This window comes from Armigeres subalbatus, chromosome 3, assembly GCF_024139115.2.
Source record: "Armigeres subalbatus isolate Guangzhou_Male chromosome 3, GZ_Asu_2, whole genome shotgun sequence".
NCBI classification, from domain to species: Eukaryota; Metazoa; Arthropoda; class Insecta; order Diptera; family Culicidae; genus Armigeres; species Armigeres subalbatus.
The window spans coordinates 245,044,770-245,067,024 of NC_085141.1; the positions used below are offsets into that span (position 1 = coordinate 245,044,770).

The 22,255-nt window shown below is 39.2% G+C and overlaps 2 protein-coding genes across 12 annotated transcripts in view; one reads left to right on the forward strand and one right to left on the reverse strand.

Annotated features, from left to right (window-relative positions):
• The window catches only part of LOC134222461 (calcium-transporting ATPase type 2C member 1), a 277,179-nt gene that overhangs the window by 23,639 nt on the left and 231,285 nt on the right, over positions 1–22,255 (reverse strand). For all 11 annotated transcript variants that reach the window (XM_062701609.1, XM_062701615.1, XM_062701608.1 and 8 more), the window contains 3 exons: positions 21,635–21,902; positions 21,332–21,569; positions 20,457–21,272 (listed from right to left, as the gene is read on the reverse strand). In XM_062701609.1, coding sequence (XP_062557593.1) covers positions 20,457–21,272; positions 21,332–21,569; positions 21,635–21,902 — 1,322 coding nt within the window. The remainder of the gene's footprint in view (positions 1–20,456; positions 21,273–21,331; positions 21,570–21,634; positions 21,903–22,255) is intronic.
• On the forward strand, positions 18,283–19,112 carry LOC134222462 (zinc finger protein 512B-like). The gene is made up of 2 exons (XM_062701616.1): positions 18,283–18,355; positions 18,426–19,112. Exons 1-2 carry the CDS (start codon positions 18,347–18,349, stop codon positions 19,050–19,052), a joined length of 636 nt encoding a protein of 211 aa, XP_062557600.1. The 5' UTR covers positions 18,283–18,346; the 3' UTR covers positions 19,053–19,112.

Consider the following 22,255-nt stretch of genomic DNA (forward strand, 5'->3'; position numbering starts at 1 on the left):
GCAGTGGTAGCTGATCTTTGTCTTACGGCACGCTAAAAACCATCAAATTAACATGATTTTTGATAGGTTGTCATTAATACTAATAAGGAACAAACGTGAAAATTTCAATGACACATAACGGAGATAGTATTGAAGAATATTCTAAAAATATAATACTATGCAAAAGTTCGAAAAACGAGAAAGGGTTTTTGGCCAGCCATTTGTTCTAGTTACTCCACCGTGCATCGGGGCAAATAGAAATGCGTGGTGCGGGGCAAGTTGAAACAACAATTCAAAACGTCACCTTGCAATTAAAAGTAATTTTTTTCCAGAATTCAGCATGGTTTCAAAAAACATACATTCGAAAAACACAAATTTATAAAAATATGCAAACTTTTGAACATAAATTTAATAAATTTCCACCCATTGACCCTTTTACAATCTCCACTAGAATGAAAAGGGGTCATGTTTAAACTGCAGTTTTCAGATTCTTAATCTACGAGTACTGACTCTCAGAAAAATAAAACATAGAGTATGTAAACATTTCGTTAACTCCACCTTTGACTTCCCCAGCTATTTCTCCAATCGAAGAGTTTATGAGAGATATGATGGCTGGTTAGTTAATGTGCATTTGTGAAGAAGCCACAATCGAATTAATCAACTGCGCAATATACAAGTGAACCATAATAATAAATCATCCTGAATAGTAATCCGAGTGGTCACCAGTAGGAGGAAATCAATTTGATATATTTTCAGCGTAGTGCGTTCTCCAGAATTTGGTCTCTGAAACTACGCTTGTGGCTTTGTTGTACACTGCCCTTATTCGCATAAGAGTCCCATGTCATTTTCGCCGACTTGAGTAATTTGCAGTTGAATTTATCAAACTTGTTTTACATGGAGAAATACAAAAAAAATAATAAATTGAAAAAAAATTGGTATCTTTCCAAAAAAAATGACATAATATTCTTTATCCGTATTTATTGCTGTGGGACAATTAAATGGACCATAAGTTTATTTTTTTTGTGTAAAAGAGTACCTATCAAAATCTGGAATCTGATTTTTATGCGAGTAAATATCAAGATGAGACAACAAAAGTGGGATTTGTTTTCAAATTTCTAGAACAAAGCCTACTATTTCATCAGTTTTTCTTAAACAGGAGACAATTTTCAGCTAATTTCTGAAAGAAAATTAAAATCGTCAAAAACTTACATGGGACTCTTATGCAAATCCTGGCAGTTTTATAGTCACCTTTACAACCTCGTGCTTCTTGAGTGTCACTGAGTACATACATTTTGTTATTAATACGGCAAAATTAGCTTACGTCTGAATATAACACAGTGTTTCAACTTGCCCCGATTCGCGGGGCAAGTTGAAACAATGCATGTAACAAAATAATTTAAATATAAAAAATATTTATCAAAAAGTTTGTTAAGGTTGCTTATTTTTTATGTATAATATTTGGCCCGAACTAGTAAACACCACAAACGGATTCAAAATATACCAAAGGGTGATTTTTTTGCAGCACTTCGAATTTCAACTTTGAAAAAACCGTTTCAACTTGCCCCGGTGTACCTTAGCTCAGAATCTAATTTGCGGACGTTTGTGGACGAGTTCTCTTTGCCGGATCTTGCCGTATAGATTAATTTTTCCTCTGAAGAAAAACATAAAAAATAGAAAAAATAGTGATTTTTAAATGGTTATCACCTGAAACATAAAATTTATAATTTGACCATTAACATGAACAAAATGGAGACATACATCTATAATCTACTCATTGTGTACTAATAATAGCTTGTTGGTAACATTTATGTTGTGTAAAAATTAGATTTTCCAAATACTTCACAAATAAAGTAGATAAAATCCAATTCAATACATCATTTTAAAGCCCTAATTATATTTTTTCACAAAATTTAAGGTCACTTCTGAAACAGCCATAGCATGCAGAATGTTTTTAAGTATCTAAAAAAATATAAGAATGTATAAATGTTGAAAAAAAATTTTGGGTTATGTCCACGAATTTGTTCTAGTTACTCTTCTGTGGTACGGTGAGTATTACTCGTTAACACCGTTTTTGGAAAATGGCGTATACGTCACTTTGCCAGATTAGAGCAGCCTAGAAAAAGTTTTTTTTCTTCCGTTATTAACGGAAAAGGGGACGGAATGAGCCAACCGCAGGTCCAACCATGGGACTTTCCATTGGCAAAATAATTTAAATAGCTTATGCTTAATGCGCTAACATTTTGAAATTGAATACTAAAACTTTAAGATTGGGTAAAATGGTTGGAAAAACGAACAACACTGGGTTAATGATCCAGTTCCAGAAGATATAGTGCGAAGAGATCGAGGTCTCTTTTGGTGTTCATAGTACGGGTCTTGATACTATGTATATAGTGCGCTGCTCTTCGGAGATGCTGGGTTAGCTCGAGGCAAATAACGGCGGGGATGGCAGCATCATCGGATAGTGCGTCTCTGACGCTGGTAGGTATTCCGTAGCTATCGCTTGAAACTTGATATTTGGGATATCGGCAGACAAGGTGCTCCACAAAGTTGCGGAAAGGGCTCTCGCCGAAGTTACGCGTGTGCTCGGTTCAGAGCCAGTAGATGATTTGCTGTTCTTCAAGATTGGTAACCTCTGTCTATGCCAAAGCGCCGATATTGTCAGGCACCCCAAAGTGCCTCGGAATCCAAGCAAAGATCGTGTTAGGGAGCACATTCGCTAAGCTGCTTTGGATCTAGGGTGCCTAAGCTTATTGCTCTGGAGCGCGAATATAACGCTAGCAGAGTCTGACAGGACGAGGATAGCCCAAGTAACAATTTCCATGCTTCTTGGATTTATCTAATTCTTATTGCGGACTTATGACAGCAATCACGAAGCTGATTGCTCAGTTTTATTGGCGCTCTTATTGCTATCAATAAACCTCCCATAAATCTGCTGAAAAATGCTTCAAACGTCAAATGCTTATTGACCATATGAACAGATCTATGGTAGTGATGAAGAGCGTAATAAATCCAATTTTCAACGCTCGAATAAAGCTACAATTTTTGGTCATAATGTGGTCAAATAAATTACTCCCATAAGAATGTTTGTATTGCGAAGAGTTTATGACGGTGTTTAATAAAAGAAAAAAAATTCTGATCAAATTCCATGATGGCCATATTGAAAACGGAAAAGCATTTCGCAGTCAGTGAAATATATCACTGAAATGCATGATTTAACGAAATTTTCACCGCTTATCATACTTTTTCCGATAAATAATTTTATTAATTAATAGTTTAGGCAAAATACTAATCGATTTAGTGGACATCCTAGATGTTGTGGTAATCAATATTTTCGATTTATTTCCCGGAACTACGTTATATGGCCGGCGCGTGGTGTTCAACCTTATTTTTTTCACAACATTTGACCATAAAATCGGAAGCGCACTTCTTTTTAATGGTAGTGAATCGAAATAACAACCTGAAATCAAATATTATTTTGTTGTCATCATCATAATTTTCATCAACAATCCATTTTGTTATTATTTTTCTGCAAAGATTTGTTTCTCTTTTTTTAATGCAACATTTTGACAGCTGCACAGCTGCCGCAGCCAAATTCCCTTTTTTGCGGGTGGTTTAAAAATGCTCTGGTTTGGTTTCTAAATGCTCTTATAATAGGTTTATAGTGGTTATCTGGAGAGGGCCACTTGGCAATATCTTACTCTTATAGTGGTCATCACAAGGTTGCCGTGTATTACTCGGTTTTATTGTTAGATCTTATAAATTGATATTGAAAACCATTCTTAGAGCAGAATAAAACTTAAAGTTACTTGGGAGGTTTCCTAGACGGCTTTGAAAGTCGCGGCCAACATCACGGCCCGAAACCGACCCATCCATAAACTGGCAGCGGATTGTACCTTAATCCGTCCCTAAGGGTAAATTGTTCATTAGGATGTTGGTTTTATAGAAAATATATCAGATGTCAAGTATTCGAAATCTTGGGAAGATTTCGCTTCTGAATGCTGCAGAAGTGAATTTGACATGTTTTAATACTAAACCACATTGGGGACCGTACACTAATTACGTAAGCATTTATTCTGGGTTTATCAATCCTCCCTCCCCCATGTAAGATTTTTTTCCATACAAATCATTTTTTATTTATATGAAACGTAAGAAAATGGCAAATCCCCCCTTCTCCCACAAAAGCTTACGTAATTAGTGTACGACCCCTTGATTGATACCTCTCAACAATCAATTAAGTTTAGTCACCCTGAACGTTAGGCCAGTGATCAATTTTCTTAAATACGAGATGTTCAAGGTAATCCAAAACGTTCTGGAGTTCCACTCAAAGTATCTACAGGTTAAACCAAGGCTTTTGCAATGTCCTCATCATCGGTATACACCCTATCTGGTTCAACAAGTATATACGCATCATGTCAACGTAACATCCTTGAATACGAGATCTTTAAGGCACTCCTCAACGTTCTTGAGTTCAACATAATCTGGATCAACCAATGCTCTTGTAATGTCCTCATCATCGGGTTATACCCAATCCGGTTCAATCAGCATTTGCGTATCATGTAAAAGCATTTTCCTCGAATACGAAATATTCAAGGTTTTCCAAAACATTCTAGAACTTAGCCCAAGGCCAATCATTCCAGTCTTCTGCAATGTCCTGATCATCGGTATACACCCAATCCCATTCAATAAGTATGTGATCCTAGTTGCCATGCTCATGACATTGACATTGGACATCCAATGACCATTATAATGATCTTGAATTAAGATCAAGGTATCAACCAATGCACAATGACTAATAAGGCTTTGGTGTCGAGCAATGGCTATTCGAATGTAGCCACGGATTTTTTTTTTTGTTGGGAACCATTGCGTTCACGGAAGTGGATGATCGGATATTTAGTTCAAACATTACAATTTCCAGAACCTTCTGGAAACCCGAAATTGTTTGTGTAAGTAATGCTTGACGTCATATCAACTCAATGGACCTGCGGGATATCATATCCTACATCATTCAGAAATCGAGATGGGGAACAGAAGTTCATTGTAAAATTGTTAGGAAGGACCATCAGAATAACCGAAACCATATTTTTAGTATGGCATCATTTGCTTCCCCGAGACGATATCAAGTCTTAAAACAGTGACACATGGATGGCCCACTGTAGTTTGTGAAAGTAATAAGTAAAATCCTATCAGCTCGAGGCCCATCGATGGGATGTTTAGCGATGCACAGATAAATCTTTTAGGACTTAGTTGATTAGTTGCACCGTATGTACTGAACTCCAAAACATTCTGGAGAACCAAAATGGTCTGTTATTGCTTGGGAAAGTAATGAGTGAAATCCTAGCATCCTGTTGGACCTGCTGGGATGTTCAGCGATGTGTCATTATGGAATTAGAATGTCATTCTGGAATTAATTGATAGGGTAGATCGCATGTCCTGGTCTCCAGGACGATCTGGAGACCCTGAAATAAATTACGATTACATAGGTATTTTTGGTTGTATGTATACCTCAACTTAAAACATTTTGTTCTTAGACATAATACAGAGGATTTACAATCCAGAACAGTTTGGATTGGACGGCCAAAGACATCGGAAAAAATATTTCAACACCTTTTTTGTTCTTTTTGTTATAAAAAGCGCCCTGTGAGAAAATACCAGACAAAAACAAAGGTTGCTGTAAAATCCTAACCCTTTCAACTGTTGGAGAACGAAGAAGGTCTAAGTTCTATTGTAATTCTTGGAGATATCCAAGGAAACTAGGTCCACACCATGTCGTTGTAGGTGTTTTGCTGTACATCTCCCAGGTATGCGTAGTATGTGCCCGTGCCGTATCCCTTACGGAACGCGTGTTGGCGAAAGCAGAACCTACCATCAACTTCAAAATCGTCCCCCAGTCACCGATGATGCACAGACACAGGAAGTTAGTGAAATAGGCCGGTACTTTCTGACATCTCGGGAGGAAATGTTGTTATTGGGGAACGAGGTAGAACGAGGCCTTTCCGCCACTCGTCCGGAAAGGTTTTATCAGGCCATGCTTGGCTGATCATCTCAATAAACCGGATTTTGGCGTAGGGCGGAAAGTTTTCGATCATGGGATAACCAATCCCATAGATACCTGATGATGTTCCGTTACTCCTTGAGAGGGTGAAGAACAGCTCAGGAGCAAAAAACGGAGAATTAAAATAGGCGTTTTGTGAATCCGGGGGGACTCGAAAGTTGGAGAGAGAGAGACGCAGATCGACTGGTGATGGTGTGGAAAAGTGTTCAAGAAAGGTCTTGCGACACTTCAAACTACATGTTAATTACAATTCTGATTTTTTTAGTAACATGTAATGCTTAAAGGAACTAGAACTTTGTCAAACAGGTCATCGATCTAAGTACAAAGTGTGTGGCATAAAGATGTCAAGGAATGTCATGACAATGTCTTCTTCTTCTTCTTGGCATTACATCCCAACACTGGGACAGAGCCCCCTTGCAGCTTAGTGTCCATTAAGCACTCCCACAGTTGTTAACTGCGAGGTTTCTAAGCCAGGTTACCATTTTTGCATTCGTATATCGTGAGGCTAACACGATGATATTTTATGCCCAGGGAAGTCGAGTCAATTTCCAATCCGAAAATTGCCTACACCTTCATCGGGAATCGAACCCAGCCACCCTCAGCATGTTCTTGCTTTGTAGCCGCGCGTCTTACCTCACGGCTAAGGAGGGCCCCTGATGACAATGTCATTTGACACTAATTCAGCTCTCACGCCGGATATTGTGGCATCCCTGGTTCAAACATGGAATAAACCTCTCAGTCATTGAAAGGATGAAATTGACCATAGGTGTCTTCAGCGAAGTGCGTCAATGCCGACATTTTGGTCAATATCCACAATTTTTAGCGATATTAGCTTAAGAATCGGCCATATAGCGTTTTTAAAGTGCGATTTTATCAGAGAAGTTGTTGATTACTTAATTTCGATGAACCTTGCTAAAAATTTCTAAAATTCAGAGCCTGCTGTGATGATTTATTTGCATATTATGAAAAGAAATTTTATCAGTAATTGTACTTTTTCAACACTTTTACTATTGGATTCAAAATCATAGGTATTGGTAAATAACACGATTCGTGGCGGTGATCCAGTTAGAAACAATGATTTCAGACGATTAATCGCGGAAAAAAGGCAAATTTATGATATTTTTTACATATGTCGTTAATGCGATAGGACAGAGACGGACAGGTGTTTTAATCGGAAATGGACAGAAAAATTCATGCTCTTTCATATAAATACTTTTCAAACATGATATTCAATACTTTTTTTCAAAATATTTTTTTCTGAATGCCAGTACCAATGCTAATAAAAACACCTCACCTCCTAATGATTTTCGATTAGTTAGGAGGGTAAATAATTGAACAACAAGGTACGATAAATTAAATTAAAATTCGCATAGCATTTGTTCAAAAAAATATTTTAGAACTGATGAAATATTAATATTGACCCTTCGAAAAGTTCATTCATCATTACCATGTTCAGGTTTATTCCATGTTTGAACCAGGGCTGCCCCAGTGTGCGCCGCCAATTTAAGATTTAGAGCAATGACCTATACGAAAAAAAATTTGAGGATCCTCTAAGGGCTACATAACTACATAAAAAACAAATTTGTAAATAATTCGTGAAAAAGGTTATTGACAATTTAGTCCCATGACATCTAAATGACATTTCCCGTCACTGATCTAGACCCCAAGCCTCGTCTCGCAAAAAATCACGCCAGCAAATTGGACTAACATCCTAGTTTCTTGAAAACTGATTCCTGGAAACCAGATTAACCAAACAGAAAAAAAACCGGAACGACATCCACGAAATCTATACCTTTAAAAAAAAATGAAAATTGTGGCAAAAATTCAGTTTTGGAAACAAAGTTAGGGTTATTTTTGATCCGTCTATGCACTATTTTTCATTTTGTTGTTGTTGTAACATTTCTAGAAATCACTGACAGCTGATCTCTATCGAAAAATTATTACTATTTAAGAAAATTATATCGTTTAAAAAAGTAAAAATATTGCAAAACATTCCCGACTAATAGATGGTAACAGATTTATATCAAAACTTGTTATTCTGTTACAGCATTTTTTTTATAACGTAGGATGTTATGAAACATGTATCATTAGTAGTTAAAATAACAAAACTTGTAACAAAATTTCTTTTAGAATTAACAAAAATGTTACTAAATATGTTTTTAACTTAACAAAAATATAACTCGATTTGTTACATGAAAGGTGATGAAAATAATTAAAAATAATTCCAAATTATGTTAATGAAAAGAACAAAGTTATCACACGTGTTGTTACAAGTATTGCCATTCATAATTATCATTCCCAGTTGTACGCTCAAAGCAGTCGGTTTGTTTTCGCGACGTGCAATTTTTTCCGTAAGTTTTTCTCCTGATTAGAGTTTTTACCCACGGTTTTTCTTTGCCAAGTTGGCAAGAGCGTCTTCTTCTGGTCCGGGGAAGCATCGTGTCCTGGCCGAGACCTCCGGCATTGGTGTCGAAGACCAGAAAATCCGATCGCCATCAATTAATCGGATCCATCGGTAGGGAGAAGCCAATCATCACATTGATCTCGTGTCGACCGGCCCCTACACAAGCGCATCACTCTGCATCTATAGCCAAGCAGAAACCAATGCGATCAGCCAGCCGCAGTACAGAAGCTGTTGATGTGGGATAAAACGGACTGAGAAACAGCAGCATCCACACAACAGAAGGTACGCAGTGAAGGCTGCACGGCTAGGTATAAATTTGTTTTTTTTATTCCGCTATATCTGCTGTTGTCTGAAGCTAGGTTGGTCTTTATTGCTAGCAGTGGTTCTCAACACTACAGTTTTCATTCCCACTTTGTCCAGCTAGTTTTGTAAATATTTTTTTTTTTTCATTCCACTGTTATTATTCCCATTCCAGTTAAAAATTATCATCCCATTATCACACCTCTCTTATTATCTTTTTTTTTTGTTTTTTTTTCACTAAGTATTTGATAAAACGCCTTTCATTTTTAGTATATAAGTAAAACCAAGTAATAGGCTAATTTGGTCTTTGAACTTTTTTTTTTTTATTATTATTATTTTTTTTTCGTTTTCTATTTTTTTTTTTTGTGCCTTTTTTTTTTGGTTTCTGTCTCTGTTGCATTTTTCAAATAATATCGCTACGATTCTAATCGTTTGCGGTCCTGAATCCACAAGCTGAATGGAAATTAATGATAAAGGCGGGGGCTCAGAATTTGAGATTTCCGACGACGAGATACCTTCTCCGTCATATGAAAACTTGATTGGAACACTTTTTACTGTGCCGGAGGCCAAAGATTCTATCAATACGGCACCAATGGAAAGTAAGTCATCTGCCACTCCTACGTTAGAATCCTCAGAGCGAATGGATACTAACCCAACTCAGTCTGTTGGTGCATACCAACATCATGGTCCTTCTTCTGGCTACCCCACCCCGGTGCACCCCGCCTAAAGGCTTATCCACCCGGATCTAAGGGTCCTTTTCTGGTTTTCTTTCGGCCCAAAGGCAAACCGCTAAATAAATTACAAATCGAAAAAGATCTGGCAAAGTCGTTTCGGAGCATTGAAGAAGTTAACTCACCGAGCCGCAATAAGCTTCGCATCACTGTAAGTGATCGCGAACAGGCGAACAAGATTGCTGCCTGTGAGCTCTTTCGCATGGAATATCATGTTTACATTTTAAGTCACGAAGTTGAGGTTGCAGGAGTGGTCACCGAACCGTTTCTAACAAGCGATGACATCAAGGCTGGCACTGGTGGATTTAAAAACCGAGCGGTTCCAGCAGTCCAGATCCTTGATGTCAGGCAAATGAACTTTGTGTCAGCAGATGGCACGAAAAAACCATCTGATTCTTTTCGAGTGACCTTTTCTGGATCAGCACTGCCTGACTTCTTACTAATGGGAAAACTTCGTTTACCTGTCCGTCTCTATGTGCCGACGGTCATGCACTGCAATAGGTGCCAACAAATTGGGCACACCGAAACGTACTGCTGTAATAAGCCACGCTGCAACAAATGTGGCGAACAACATGTCGAGGGTCCCTGCAGCAAGGAACCCAAATGCACTTGCTGTGGCGATTCTCCGCATAATATCTCTGCATGCCCGCGGTACATAGAGCGGGGAAAACATCAAATCCGTTTTCCAACAGCGATCGAGGCGAACTTACGCAGAAATGCTAAAGAAGATCGCCCCAGCCGCTGTACCATCAACCCAATCTATCGCCAATGATAACATCTTCTCTTCCTTCCGCAAGATGACCAAGGCTCTGACTCTGGGGACGGTGAAGAGTACACTGTTGTCGAAACAGGAGCAAAGCGGAAGCGTATGAGATCAAAGCTACTGCGCCAACAAGTATCTCAAAATGTCTCTGTCGAACAACAGGTTTTCCGACCTCCCTGAAAAATTAGCAAGTGGCGGAAAACCCAAGAAAATTTCTCCTCCTGGGTTCAAATTTGTGGCTAATAATTTTCCGTCACTTCCTGGAACATCTAAAACCCCAGTTGTTCCACTTTTCGCCCAGAAAGCAGGAAAAACAATATGATCAATGCGAGCCTCAGCAACAACAAGCTGAAGCATCAAACAAAATGTCGCTTTCTGGGATTGTGGATTTCATCTTCAACATATTGAACTTTCCCCATCTACAAGAAACATCATTAATATGATAATTTCTTTAATGAAACCCTTTTTGAAGCAACTAAGTTTAAAGTGGCCTATTCTTGACTCGATCATATCCTTCGATGGCTAATACAACCAACGAGGTCAGGGATGTGATCACAGTTCTACAGTGGAATTGTAGGAGTATCATCAAAATTTAGCAGCGTTTAAATATTTAGTTCACAGCACAGGTTGTGATGCATTTACTCTCAGTGAAACATGGCTAGCTTCAGATAAAAATCCCTCTTTCCACGATTTCAATATCATTTACCGAGATCGAAGAGATGGATAAGGAGGGGTGCTCTTGGGGATCAACAAGCTCCACTCTTTTTACAGAATAGATCTTCCCTCGATGACAGGCACTGAAGTAGTCGGATGCCATGTCACCATACGAGGAAAAAGCTTCAGCATAGCTTCTGTGTATATACCGCCGAATGCGACGGTGCGACACAGAGATCTCACGGCCATTTGCTCAGCTATGCCGGAGCCGCGGTTGATTCTAGGAGATTTCAACTCACACGGTACAGCCTGGGGGGAACTTACCGATGACAACCGTTCTTCCTTGATTTATGACATGTGTGACTACTTCAATATGACATATTTGAATAACGGAGAAGCAACACGTGTGGCACCATCAGGACTCGAAAGTAGAATTGACCTCTCAATCTGTTCAATTTCACTAACATTGGATTGCACGTGGAAAGTGATTCAGGATCCCCATGGCAGTGATCACCTGCCTATCGAAATCTCAATTACCAATGGATCGCGTAAGAATCATCAGATCGACTATACATATGACCTCACGAAACACATTGACTGGGGAAAATATGCTGAGGCGATCATCGATGGTGAACAATTGGTCGACGTACTTCCTCCGTTGGAAGAATACCGATTTCTCGCCGGTTTGATTCACAACAGCGCGCTTCAGTCACAGCGTCGACCTATACCGAAACTCAATGCGCGTCTTCGTCCTCCCACTCCCCTTTGGTGGGATAACGAGTGCACTAGAATTTATCGAGAAAAATCTGACGCGTTCAAGGACTATCGAAAGCGCGGTACACGGGATAATTACGACCGATATATTTCTCTTGAACGTAAATTCAAGAGTCTTGTTAATGCCAAGAAACGCGGTTACTGGCGGCATTTCGTTAATGGGCTATCGCGGGAAACGTCGATGTCAACTCTTTGGACTGTCGGGAGGAGAATGCGAAACGCGGCGCCGGTTAACGAAGACAGGGAAAGTTCTCCTCGCTGGATCTTCGCTTTCGCCAAAAAAGTGTGCCCGGATTCCGTTCCAGGTCAATCAATCGTGCGTGACGCTAATGTCGGTCGAAGTGAAATCGATAACCCCTTTTTGATGATCGAGTTCTCGCTTGCCCTCCTTTCGTGCAACAATTCTGCCCCAGGAATGGATGGAATTAAGTTCAACCTGCTTAAAAACCTCACCGACGTCGCAAAGAGGCACTTGTTGAACTTATATAATCAACTCCTGGAGAACAACATTGTTCCAGATGAATGAAGACTGGTAAGAGTGATCGCCATTAAAAGCCGGAGAAACCTGTGTTGGATCATAACTCGTACCGTCCAATCGCGATGTTGTCGTGCATACGGAAGTTGTTTGAGAAGATGATTCTTAATCGGCTCGACAGATGGGTTGAATCGAACGGCTTTCTATCAGATACCCAATTTGGATTCCGCAGAGGCAAGTGGAACGAACGACTGTCTTGCGCTGCTTTCTACAGAAATCCAACTGGCCTACTCACACAAAGAACAAATGGGTTCAGTTTTTTTGGACATTAAGGGGGCTTTTGACTCGGTTTGCGTTGACGTCCTTTCAGACAAACTCCACGAGTGTGGGCTTTCACCAATATTGAATAACTATTTGTACAACTTGTTGTGTGAGAAACATATGAGCTTTTCTCATGGAAACTCAATAACTTCTAGAATTAGCTACATGGGTCTCCCCCAGAGCTCATGTTTAAGCCCCTTCTTTATAATTTTTACGTTAGAGGCATCGATGAGTGTCTCATGGAAAATTGCTCGTTAAGACAGCTTGCGGATGACGCCGTTGTATCCTTCACCGGAACAGGGGCGAACGATCTGCAAGGACCATTGCAAGATACTTTAGACAATTTGTCTTCGTGGGCTATTCAGCTGGGTATCGAATTCTCTCCGGAGAAAACTGAGCTGATTGTCACCCATAAGCCACCCGAACTAGAACTTCACATAAGGGGTAAGAAAATCGCTCAAGGCAATTCCCATAAATATTTAGGGGTCTGGTTCGACTCGAAAGGCAACTGGGGAAAGCACATTAGACATCTGTATCAGAAATGCCAACAACGTATCAACTTCATGCGAACAATTACCGGAACATGGTGGGGAGCCCACCCGGAAGATCTGATAAAGCTTTATCGTACAACGATTCTCTCGGTCATAGAATACGGTAGTTTCTGTTTTCAATCCGCCGCGAAAACACACATTTTGAAGCTGCAACGGATTCAATACCGTTGTCTTCGTATCGCGTTAGGCTGTATGAGCTCGACTCATACAATGAGTTTAGAGGTACTTGCGGGGGTACTTCCTTTATCAGATCGTTTCGCGGAATTGTCGTTAAGGTTCCTCACTCGCTGTGAGGTATTAAATCCTTTGGTTATTGAAAATTTCGAGAAGCTAATTGAACGAAACTTCCAAACAAAATTTATGACACTGTACTACTGGTACATGAGCCTGGAAATTGCCTCTTCATCATACATTCCCAGTCGTTGTTGCTTCTTAGACTCTTCCAGTTCTACTGTAGTTTTTGATCTTACCATGAGACAGGAAATCCATGGAATTCCAGATCATCTCCGATTGGAGTGTATACCTCAAATTTTGCAAGCAAGTACTGCCATATCAGTTGCGACAAAAGTTTTTCACCGACGGGTCAAAACAAATGAATCCACTGGTTTCGGTGTCTTCAACGATTTTCATAGCGCCGCTCATAAACTTCGTAATCCTTGTTCAGTATATGTCGCAGAGCTAGCGGCTATACACTATGCATTAGAGCGAATCGCCTCTTCTTCCCTCTGATAAATACTTCATTTTTACGGATAGTCTCAGCTCAATAGAGGCTATTCGTTCAATGAGGCCGGTACAGCACTCACCATATTTCCTTAGGGAAATACGAACCATATTGAGTGCTCTATCGAATCGCTTATACACTATCACCCTGGTATGGGTCCCTTCACATTGCTCAATTCCGGGTAATGAGAGAGCGGACTCACTTGCCAGGGTGGGCGCTATGGAAGGCGATATTTATGAGCGTCAGATCGCCTTCAACGAGTTTTTTACAATTGTCCGTCAGCAAGTCTTGCTCAGTTGGAAACGTAAGTGGGATGAAGGAGATTTGGGGAGATGGTTACATTCCATACTTCCACAGGTATCGAAGAAACCTTGGTTCAAGGGGTTGGACCTTAGCCGAGACTTTATCAAGGTAATGTGTCGGCTAATGTCCAATCACTATTCACTAAACGCGCATTCCTATCGAATAGGACTGGCAGACAGCAATCGCTGTAGGTGCGGTGCAGGTTATCAAGACATCAACCACGTTGTCTGGGAATGTCCGGAATACGAAGTTGCCAGGTCCGATTTATGTTCATCCTCCGGGCCCAAGGGAAATCAGAGAAGGAAAACATTAGAAACGTACCGGGTAACCTTGACTTGGACTACATGATTCTTGTACACAAGTTCTTAAAAAGTATTAATGTCTTCGTCTAGCCCCTCTGTTAGCTGTTCAGGAAACTCTACTTTGCCTCCCCTCCCCCTCCGCTCGGAAAATACGTATTTTTGTATCTTTACAGTTCGTCCAAAGTCCACGCTACGTTAATCAGCCATGAAAACCTTACAACAACGCTGTTTAAAAACAACACTCCCTAGGCCCTATCCCATCCTCTTTTTTTTCTTATGTACTCCTTAACCTCGGCCAAGCCGCGAGTTTTTCGGCTCCCCAAGAACTAACCACTAGAACTAAGACGAAGTTCATGAAATTGTAAAACTATTTCAAAAGAAAAGCGGCTCCGTCATGCCTACTGGCACTTGAGCCTTTAAATAAATGAAATTATAAAAAAAAAAAAAATTCATAATTATCAGGGATTACAAAAATCGCTCTCAATAGATAACGAATTACAAGAAATCACATTTTACTTCTATCCTTTCAATTATATTCTGTAACTAGCTGTATGTACCCGGTCTTGCTCGGAGTTGCCATTTTGATTCGTTGTTTTTTTCACAATCGGAAAGAGAATAAACCAATTGGTCAACAGGATAATTGTGTTTTCTTATTGATACTTCATCATTTGATTAAAAGAAAGCAGATTTCATTTGAAAACATTGACTGATTTTGAAAAAGGGATCAAACCAAAAATCGCCTTCTTCCGGGAAAACGTCTATTTCTACAGGGAGAAAAACATCCCACCGATGCACATAGGGGTATTTCGCCATTCTAGTCGGAATAAAGTTAAATTTTCAAAATTGTCCTAGAGCGGTTAAAATTTAGATTTAAAGTTTTACCACTACGCTTCTAGAAAGTTAGAGGTTTTTCATTGAGGAAATTACCGGTTTTCTCTGTTGAATTTGATTACGTTCGTTATGTTTTATTGTGGCCAAATATTTGTCACAGTAATCCACAGATCAGTACATACCATGAAAAGGTAGACAAAATAGTATCATGTAAACGTGTTTTTGACAAGAATAAATGATTCTGAACCGAAATACAAAAGAGTAATTCGAAGTCCATTTTCGAGCTAAAACTAGTTAATGTTCCTCATATTTTCAATAAGCATAAAACACTTATTCGATGATATTCGGTAATATTTCAGTATAGAGAACACGCATTTACGTCTATATTTTAGGATCCCGAAGAAAAATCTTGCGCAAATTTGCGCCATTTTGAAAGCGGATGTTTTTAGTTTGGTACTGTATTGAAGGCATTTATGACCTATATCATACATTCAACATCCATATGAAAGGAGGAGAGTCATAGAGCAATTTCCATGACACCATCTTATAGCTCTATGTTTCCCCTTGCAAACACATAGAGTTTAGCTGATTTCAGTAGAAGCAATGACGAGAACGAATTAATTGAAATTATCAATGTTTTTCAGGGTTTTAAAGGGTAAAGCACATGGGTCAAAAAGTGGAAATTAAGAAAACTGATATTTCAGCCAAATTAACATCACAGTATCATAACATAAGGTGAAATATAGCAGTTTGAGAGATGAAATAATTTATTCCGGCTAGATTGCGAAAATACCCCTATGTGCGATGTCTTATTCCGGGAAAACGTCTATTTTTAAAGAAGGGATCACATTCATCATCCAGAAAGAAACACATTAATCATTGCTTTTCACTGGGAAAACCATGATTTCGATGAAGGGTTGAGTTAATCGATGTGATTGGCTGAAATCGGCTAAGGGGAGATCAGAAGTTACACTAAGGTGATTGAGAGCTGAACAATGCCAGTCCCTCCACAACCTTCCCGTTCTCTAAATATCATCCCTAACCCCCATAATTTGGTTGAAATCGGCTAAAAGGTACAGAAGTTACACTGAGTTGTTCGATAACTGAACAATACTCCTTCCCACATACCTTCCTTCTTTTCCAAAGAGCATTCCTCACACCCCTATCGTCGTTTCCTTAAGATAAAGAATGTAATTTTTATACCTTTTTATAACTTAATTTGAAATAAAGGGTACTTGATTATTGATCACTATGCAAATCATTCAATTTAATCATTCATAATCATTAATCATTATTCATATGGATCGTTAATCATTAATCATACACATAGTGTGTCAACATTTAATAACGATCGGTAATCGTTAATCATACTCCAACGGTTTTTTTTTTTCATTACTCATAATCGTTAATTATTGTCAAAAATGTATTTTATCGATAATCATTATTAGTCATCATTGTCAAAAATGAATAAATCATTAATCATAGAGTTGAATGATTTAATCATAAAAAAATTAATCATTCGTTAGAAGCTTTATTCATTAACGCGCTGATATATAGATTTCTATGGCCCTTCTAACTTTTCTGGTAACTTTCTCAAATCTGGTTGGAATTGATCCTGGGGGTTGCGAGTTACAATGAATTGCTCGTTTTCTAAAGACAACCCCTTAGGATAGAGAATTTGTGTACCAAATTTGGTTGAAATCGATATAGGGGCTCAGAAGTTACACTGAATTGCCCGTTTTCTGACCAATACCTCTCCCTCCAGACCCCGTCCTCCTTTCCCAAATTACTATACCATACGATCGGCTCCTCATAGTGAATATGTGTACAAAATTTGGTTGAAATCGGTCCTTGGGGTTTGGGAGTTACACTGAATTGCTCGTTTTCCAAAGACAACCCCTATACCCTCCTCTTGTTCCCAATGTTGTTATCTATAGAGAATGTGTGTACCAAATTTGGTTGAAATCGACCAAGTGGTTCAGGAGTAGATGCACTAGGAAGGTTTAACCATCGTAAAATTAAAAATTACAAGAAATCATATTTTATTTCTATTCTTTTAATACGTTTACGAATTGTATTCAAATGTTTGGGAGTGGAATTTTTATAGACTAAATCATTTGATACAGCCTTGATAGGAATTAATGGTTTCAATCTTCTAAGGATTTTTTTGAAGAAATAATAGAATAAAAGAAACGCCTGGAAGCCATGTTGGTTTATTTGTTAAAAAGTAAAGGAAGGAATTTCTCGGAGTTCTCTAGGAGCTTTTCGAAAAATTCTCCAATTGAAATTTACGGAAATTCACCCAGGAATTTGGAGAAAAATATGATTGTATATAGATGAACTGTTCCTTTGTCCATCTTATTGGGAATAAATTAATCTTATCACGGAATAATTACATGAAGCACCAATTTTGTCAGATCTGTTTATAAACATGCAGGCTCACTGCTGAAAAAACATAATAACGGAATCATTTGCTTCTCAATTCTTTATTCATTATTGGATGGACTGGACATAGAAGCAATGAGTTGTGGAACTGGACCAGTAACTCTAAATAAATAAAAATAAATATGTTTTGGTCCCTGAAATTCGCGATTAAGTAATCTGAATAAAATCAACCAATAAAATGGCATAATTTAATTTTATCTCTTTAATAATTCTATTACATCTTTACTGACCAGAATTAAATCTGCAGTGGATACATCGTCATGTCACAGTAGTAATTATAGTGATATTTATCATTTTATTAATAGTGGTGCTGGCACAGTAATATATAAATATGACTTACACGATTATAAATTACCTACATATAAAATTCATTATATTCATAAACTCCGAAGGAATTGTCAGACTTGAACCAGCATTCAAATAGTCAAGCGAAAGAATATTCCGACATGCGGCACTAGACGCCATTCATAAATCAACAAAACGATCTCCATTCAAATTCATCGTAACAGGCAAAATATTTGCCGCGAGTCATTTCCTTCGAAAACCTTCAAAAAGAAAGTAATGAATCAGCTTCTTACAACATCGCAAAATTGCAAACATCGAGCGCAAGAAGGTCCACTGAAAGAAAATGCGATCCCCTCCAAACGCGTTCTGTTGCGGCTAATGTGTGTCTATATAAACACTTCTTATGGTATCAACGCACTTAATTCATTCATCATATTTCAGCGAAGCAGATCAACATGAAGTTTGTAAGAATCTCTTTTTCAAGTCTTGCTCAAAGCATTGAACTTTAAATTCTTAACCGTTACGTCATTTCAGCAATTGCTAATTCTCTGTGCGTTAGTGGGCGCCAGTTTTGCCAACAAGGAAAAACAAGAGAAAAATATTCCGCTCCATATTCCGAGGCCATCCCTGGAACACATACAGATTCCCTTCGTGAAACTGAACATGGTCAAGGGTGGAGAGGTAATCAAGCATGTCCCACAGGAAGTGATCGAAGAAGTCCCGATCGAACACCACGTCAGCGTCAGCAAGCCAGTGGAAGTGGTCAAGCCCGTCCCGGTCACAAAGGAGGTAATCGTCGAACGGCCGGTCGAGGTGATCAAGGAGATTCCGATCGAGAAGGTGATCATCGATAAGGTTGAGGTGCCGTACGAAGTGATCAAGCACGTCGAAAAAGTGAAGCACATTCCAATCGAGAAGCATGTGGAAGTGATCAAGCAAGTGGAGGTGATAAAACCCGTTCCCTACAAGAGGTACGTGTTCAACAAGGTGCCATCGACGATCAACTACCAGATTCCCGAGTATGTGAAGGTGCCGTACTCCATTTCGGCGCAACCATCGGGAAGCATTGCGGACGCTTATGAGAAGACTGACGAGCAGGGCGGTAAGGGATGGGGCTTCCCCAGTCCGGTTGGTTTCGTCAAACGACTGATACATCAATGAGCGAATATGGACTGATTTGAAATGAAGGCTAATAAAAATTATTTATTTGTATATTATAAAGCTATGCGTGTTTTGTTCAATTCCATATACACGAAAGAGTGATCGTGACACTTTATCTCGGGCAACTCTCAGAGACATATTCAGAAGATATTCATATTTATTTTTTTAATTTCACGGTACAAATTTCAAAGAAATTCAAATAGAAATTGCTGAAAAAAATCTCAGAGAAATTCCTGAAAAAAAACAATTCTTCCTTAATTCGCTTGTAATGCGTTATAAATGTAGGATAAGTTATTGTTATTATACGTTACTAGTTAACCTGGCAGACGTTGTTCTGCATAGTAGGCGAGAATGTGCGTTCCGTACTGCCCATGCAAAGTTCGCATAGAAATCACAATTTTAGTTTTTCACGATTTGCTCAACTTTACTTGTAATTTTCGCATTAGGAAATAATTTAGGATAAACCCGTCGCAAAATATAACGAATGTTTCTGCTGAAGAAATGAAAAAAATCCACCCAGCCGTTTTCGAGTTATGCGGATACGAACACAGACCATTAAATTTTTATATATAAGACTAGTTGACCCGGCAGACGTTGTCCTGCATATTAGGCGAGAATGTGCGTTCCGAACTGCCCATGCAAAGATCGCATAGGAATCACAATTTTAGTTTTTCACGATTTGCTCAACTTTACTCGTAATTTTCGCATTAGGAAATATCATATAAACCCGTCGGAAACTATAACGAATGTTTCTGCTGAAGAAATGAAAAAAATCCATCCAGCCGTTTTCGAGTTATGCGGATACGAACACAGACCATTTCATTTTTATATATAAGAAGATTATATTATTATTTATGGATGTTTCTTCCTACAGACCTCACCTTCACTCACCCAATGGATTTTGACATTTGAGCGGGGTATTTCCCTCAAACAAAAGATCATTTTGCATTCATTATACGACCCGCTCAAACGTCATAATTCCTTCGGGGTGTTCATATTGCGTTGATCTACTCGGCTTTTAAAACTCAAGTGTTTGAAATGGGTTTCACAAGAATGAGATGTGTGAGAATGTGTGCTCATGATGCGCGTATGTCCGATGTCTATCCCTGCATTAAAAATTCAATCGTCACAAACATGTGTGTATTTCTATACCGATTGACTATTTTTAGGATGTTCGGCCGTACTTTATGAAATTTCAATCGCAATAATAAATTTAGTAATCCTTAGTCATCAGTGGTGCAACTCGCAACGACTATTTGGTTTGAGCTACGTTTTGCCTTTTAGTTTAAAAGCCTCAAACTAATGGACAATTAAATGAGAAATTCCAAATAGTTTTCTAGCACGGATTGTAAGATTTGATTGATATTTTCTTATATAAAGATAAAACATACAAAATCAACTTACCGATTGCCATTGCCGTCTCCTGCGCATCGCCGGTTACCATTTTGACCAGCACTCCGCTGGCACGCAGCATCTCGATCGATTCCCGTACCAGAGGCCTGGGTGGATCAGTGATGCCGACCAAACCCAGATAAACCAAATCCTGGAACGATGATCCCCTAGCGATGGCCAACACCCGCAAGCCTTTCCTACCGATTTCGTACGCTTCCTGCAGAAATTCGGCCTCGTTCTGTTTGCTCAACGTCATCGGCTGGCCACCGTACCAGAACTTGGTACATTGGGGCAGCACCATCTCGATGGCACCTTTGACAAAGTAAAGTTCCTCTTTATTGTTCGCGTACTTTGGTACCGCTTTCACAGCCATCATTTTCTGTTCGGAACTGAACGGATACTCCTGTATCCGAAGATAGTTATCCGCTGCGGAGTACTGTCCGTTTTTCATAGCTGCTGCTAGCAGAGCACCCTCTGTTGGTTGTCCCAAGAGAGTATCATTTTGAATAATGGCGTTGTTGCACACGACACCAGCTTCCAACAGCTGACTTATGCTTCTTTTAGCGTTATCCATACTGTTGCAGTCACGAATGTGAATCTCACCGTTGTCATTGTACCCGGCTCCTGTGACATCAGCCATGTATCCATCCGAAGTGATAATGACCGTGATGGTCATTTCGTTTTTGGTGATGGTACCCGTTTTGTCCGAACAGATCACAGTTACGCAACCCAGCGTCTCCACCGTGGGCAGTTTCTTAACGATACAGTTGCGTTTGGCCATCCGCATGACGCCCAGCGCCAATGTCACCGTTACAACGATCGGTAGACCTATAGAAGGTAATTTCGATTAGAAAATATAAATATGCAAATCACGCAGGACTAATTACCTTCGGGGATGGCAGCGACGGCCAAGCTCACACCAATGGTGAACATTTCTACCAAAGGTTTGGATTGAATCCAACCGAGCAACATAATTGCTCCGATGATGCAGAATGAATAGAAACTCAGTTGAGCTCCCAAAATGTCCATTGATTTCTGGAGTGGCGTTTTTGGAGCTTCTTCGGCTTGCATCATCTTGAAGACCTCTCCGAATTCACTCTTCTCGGCCGTACTAACTACAATTCCCTGCGTAAGTAATAAAACATTTTAGTAAGAATTGTGCGATCGAAACATTTTCAATATTTGTATACCTTTCCATTACCACACCTAACTAACGTTCCCATGAAGGCGATGTTCTTCATGCCGGTATGGTTCTTGCTGTTGTTCACATTGAGCACTACCTCGGTGCTCTTGCGTGCCGGTTCCGTCTCACCGGTAAAACTAGACTCATCGATCGACAAATCGTACGCCTCAAATATCCGAATGTCGGCCGGTACCCGATCACCGACGTTTAAGTAAACTATATCACCAGGAACAAGGTTTCTTGCGAGGAATGTTTCCAATCGTCCTTCTCGTAGACTGCAATGAGACAAAATACGATACGTTGTTTAGGTAGGTACAAATACAAATTATGTAGTAAGGAGTGGGCGTTGTGTCTATTTCTTCGTTTCACATACAAATTTTCAAATTTCTGCGAAATACATCTTTATGAGAGATAGAGAAAAAGCGTTGAAAAAGCCCATTTTGTAAATTTCGTGCCAGTAATCGAAATGTTTTGGGATGAAAAAGCTAGCATCTTTACAGGCGAATGTGATATGAACAAATGGTAGTAGAGGAGAAACAACAAAGACCTGAACGTCACAAAACTTTAAACTTTTTAAATTAATTTAAAGGCTTTTATTATGCTCGGTTCGTGCTGTGACAGGTCCACA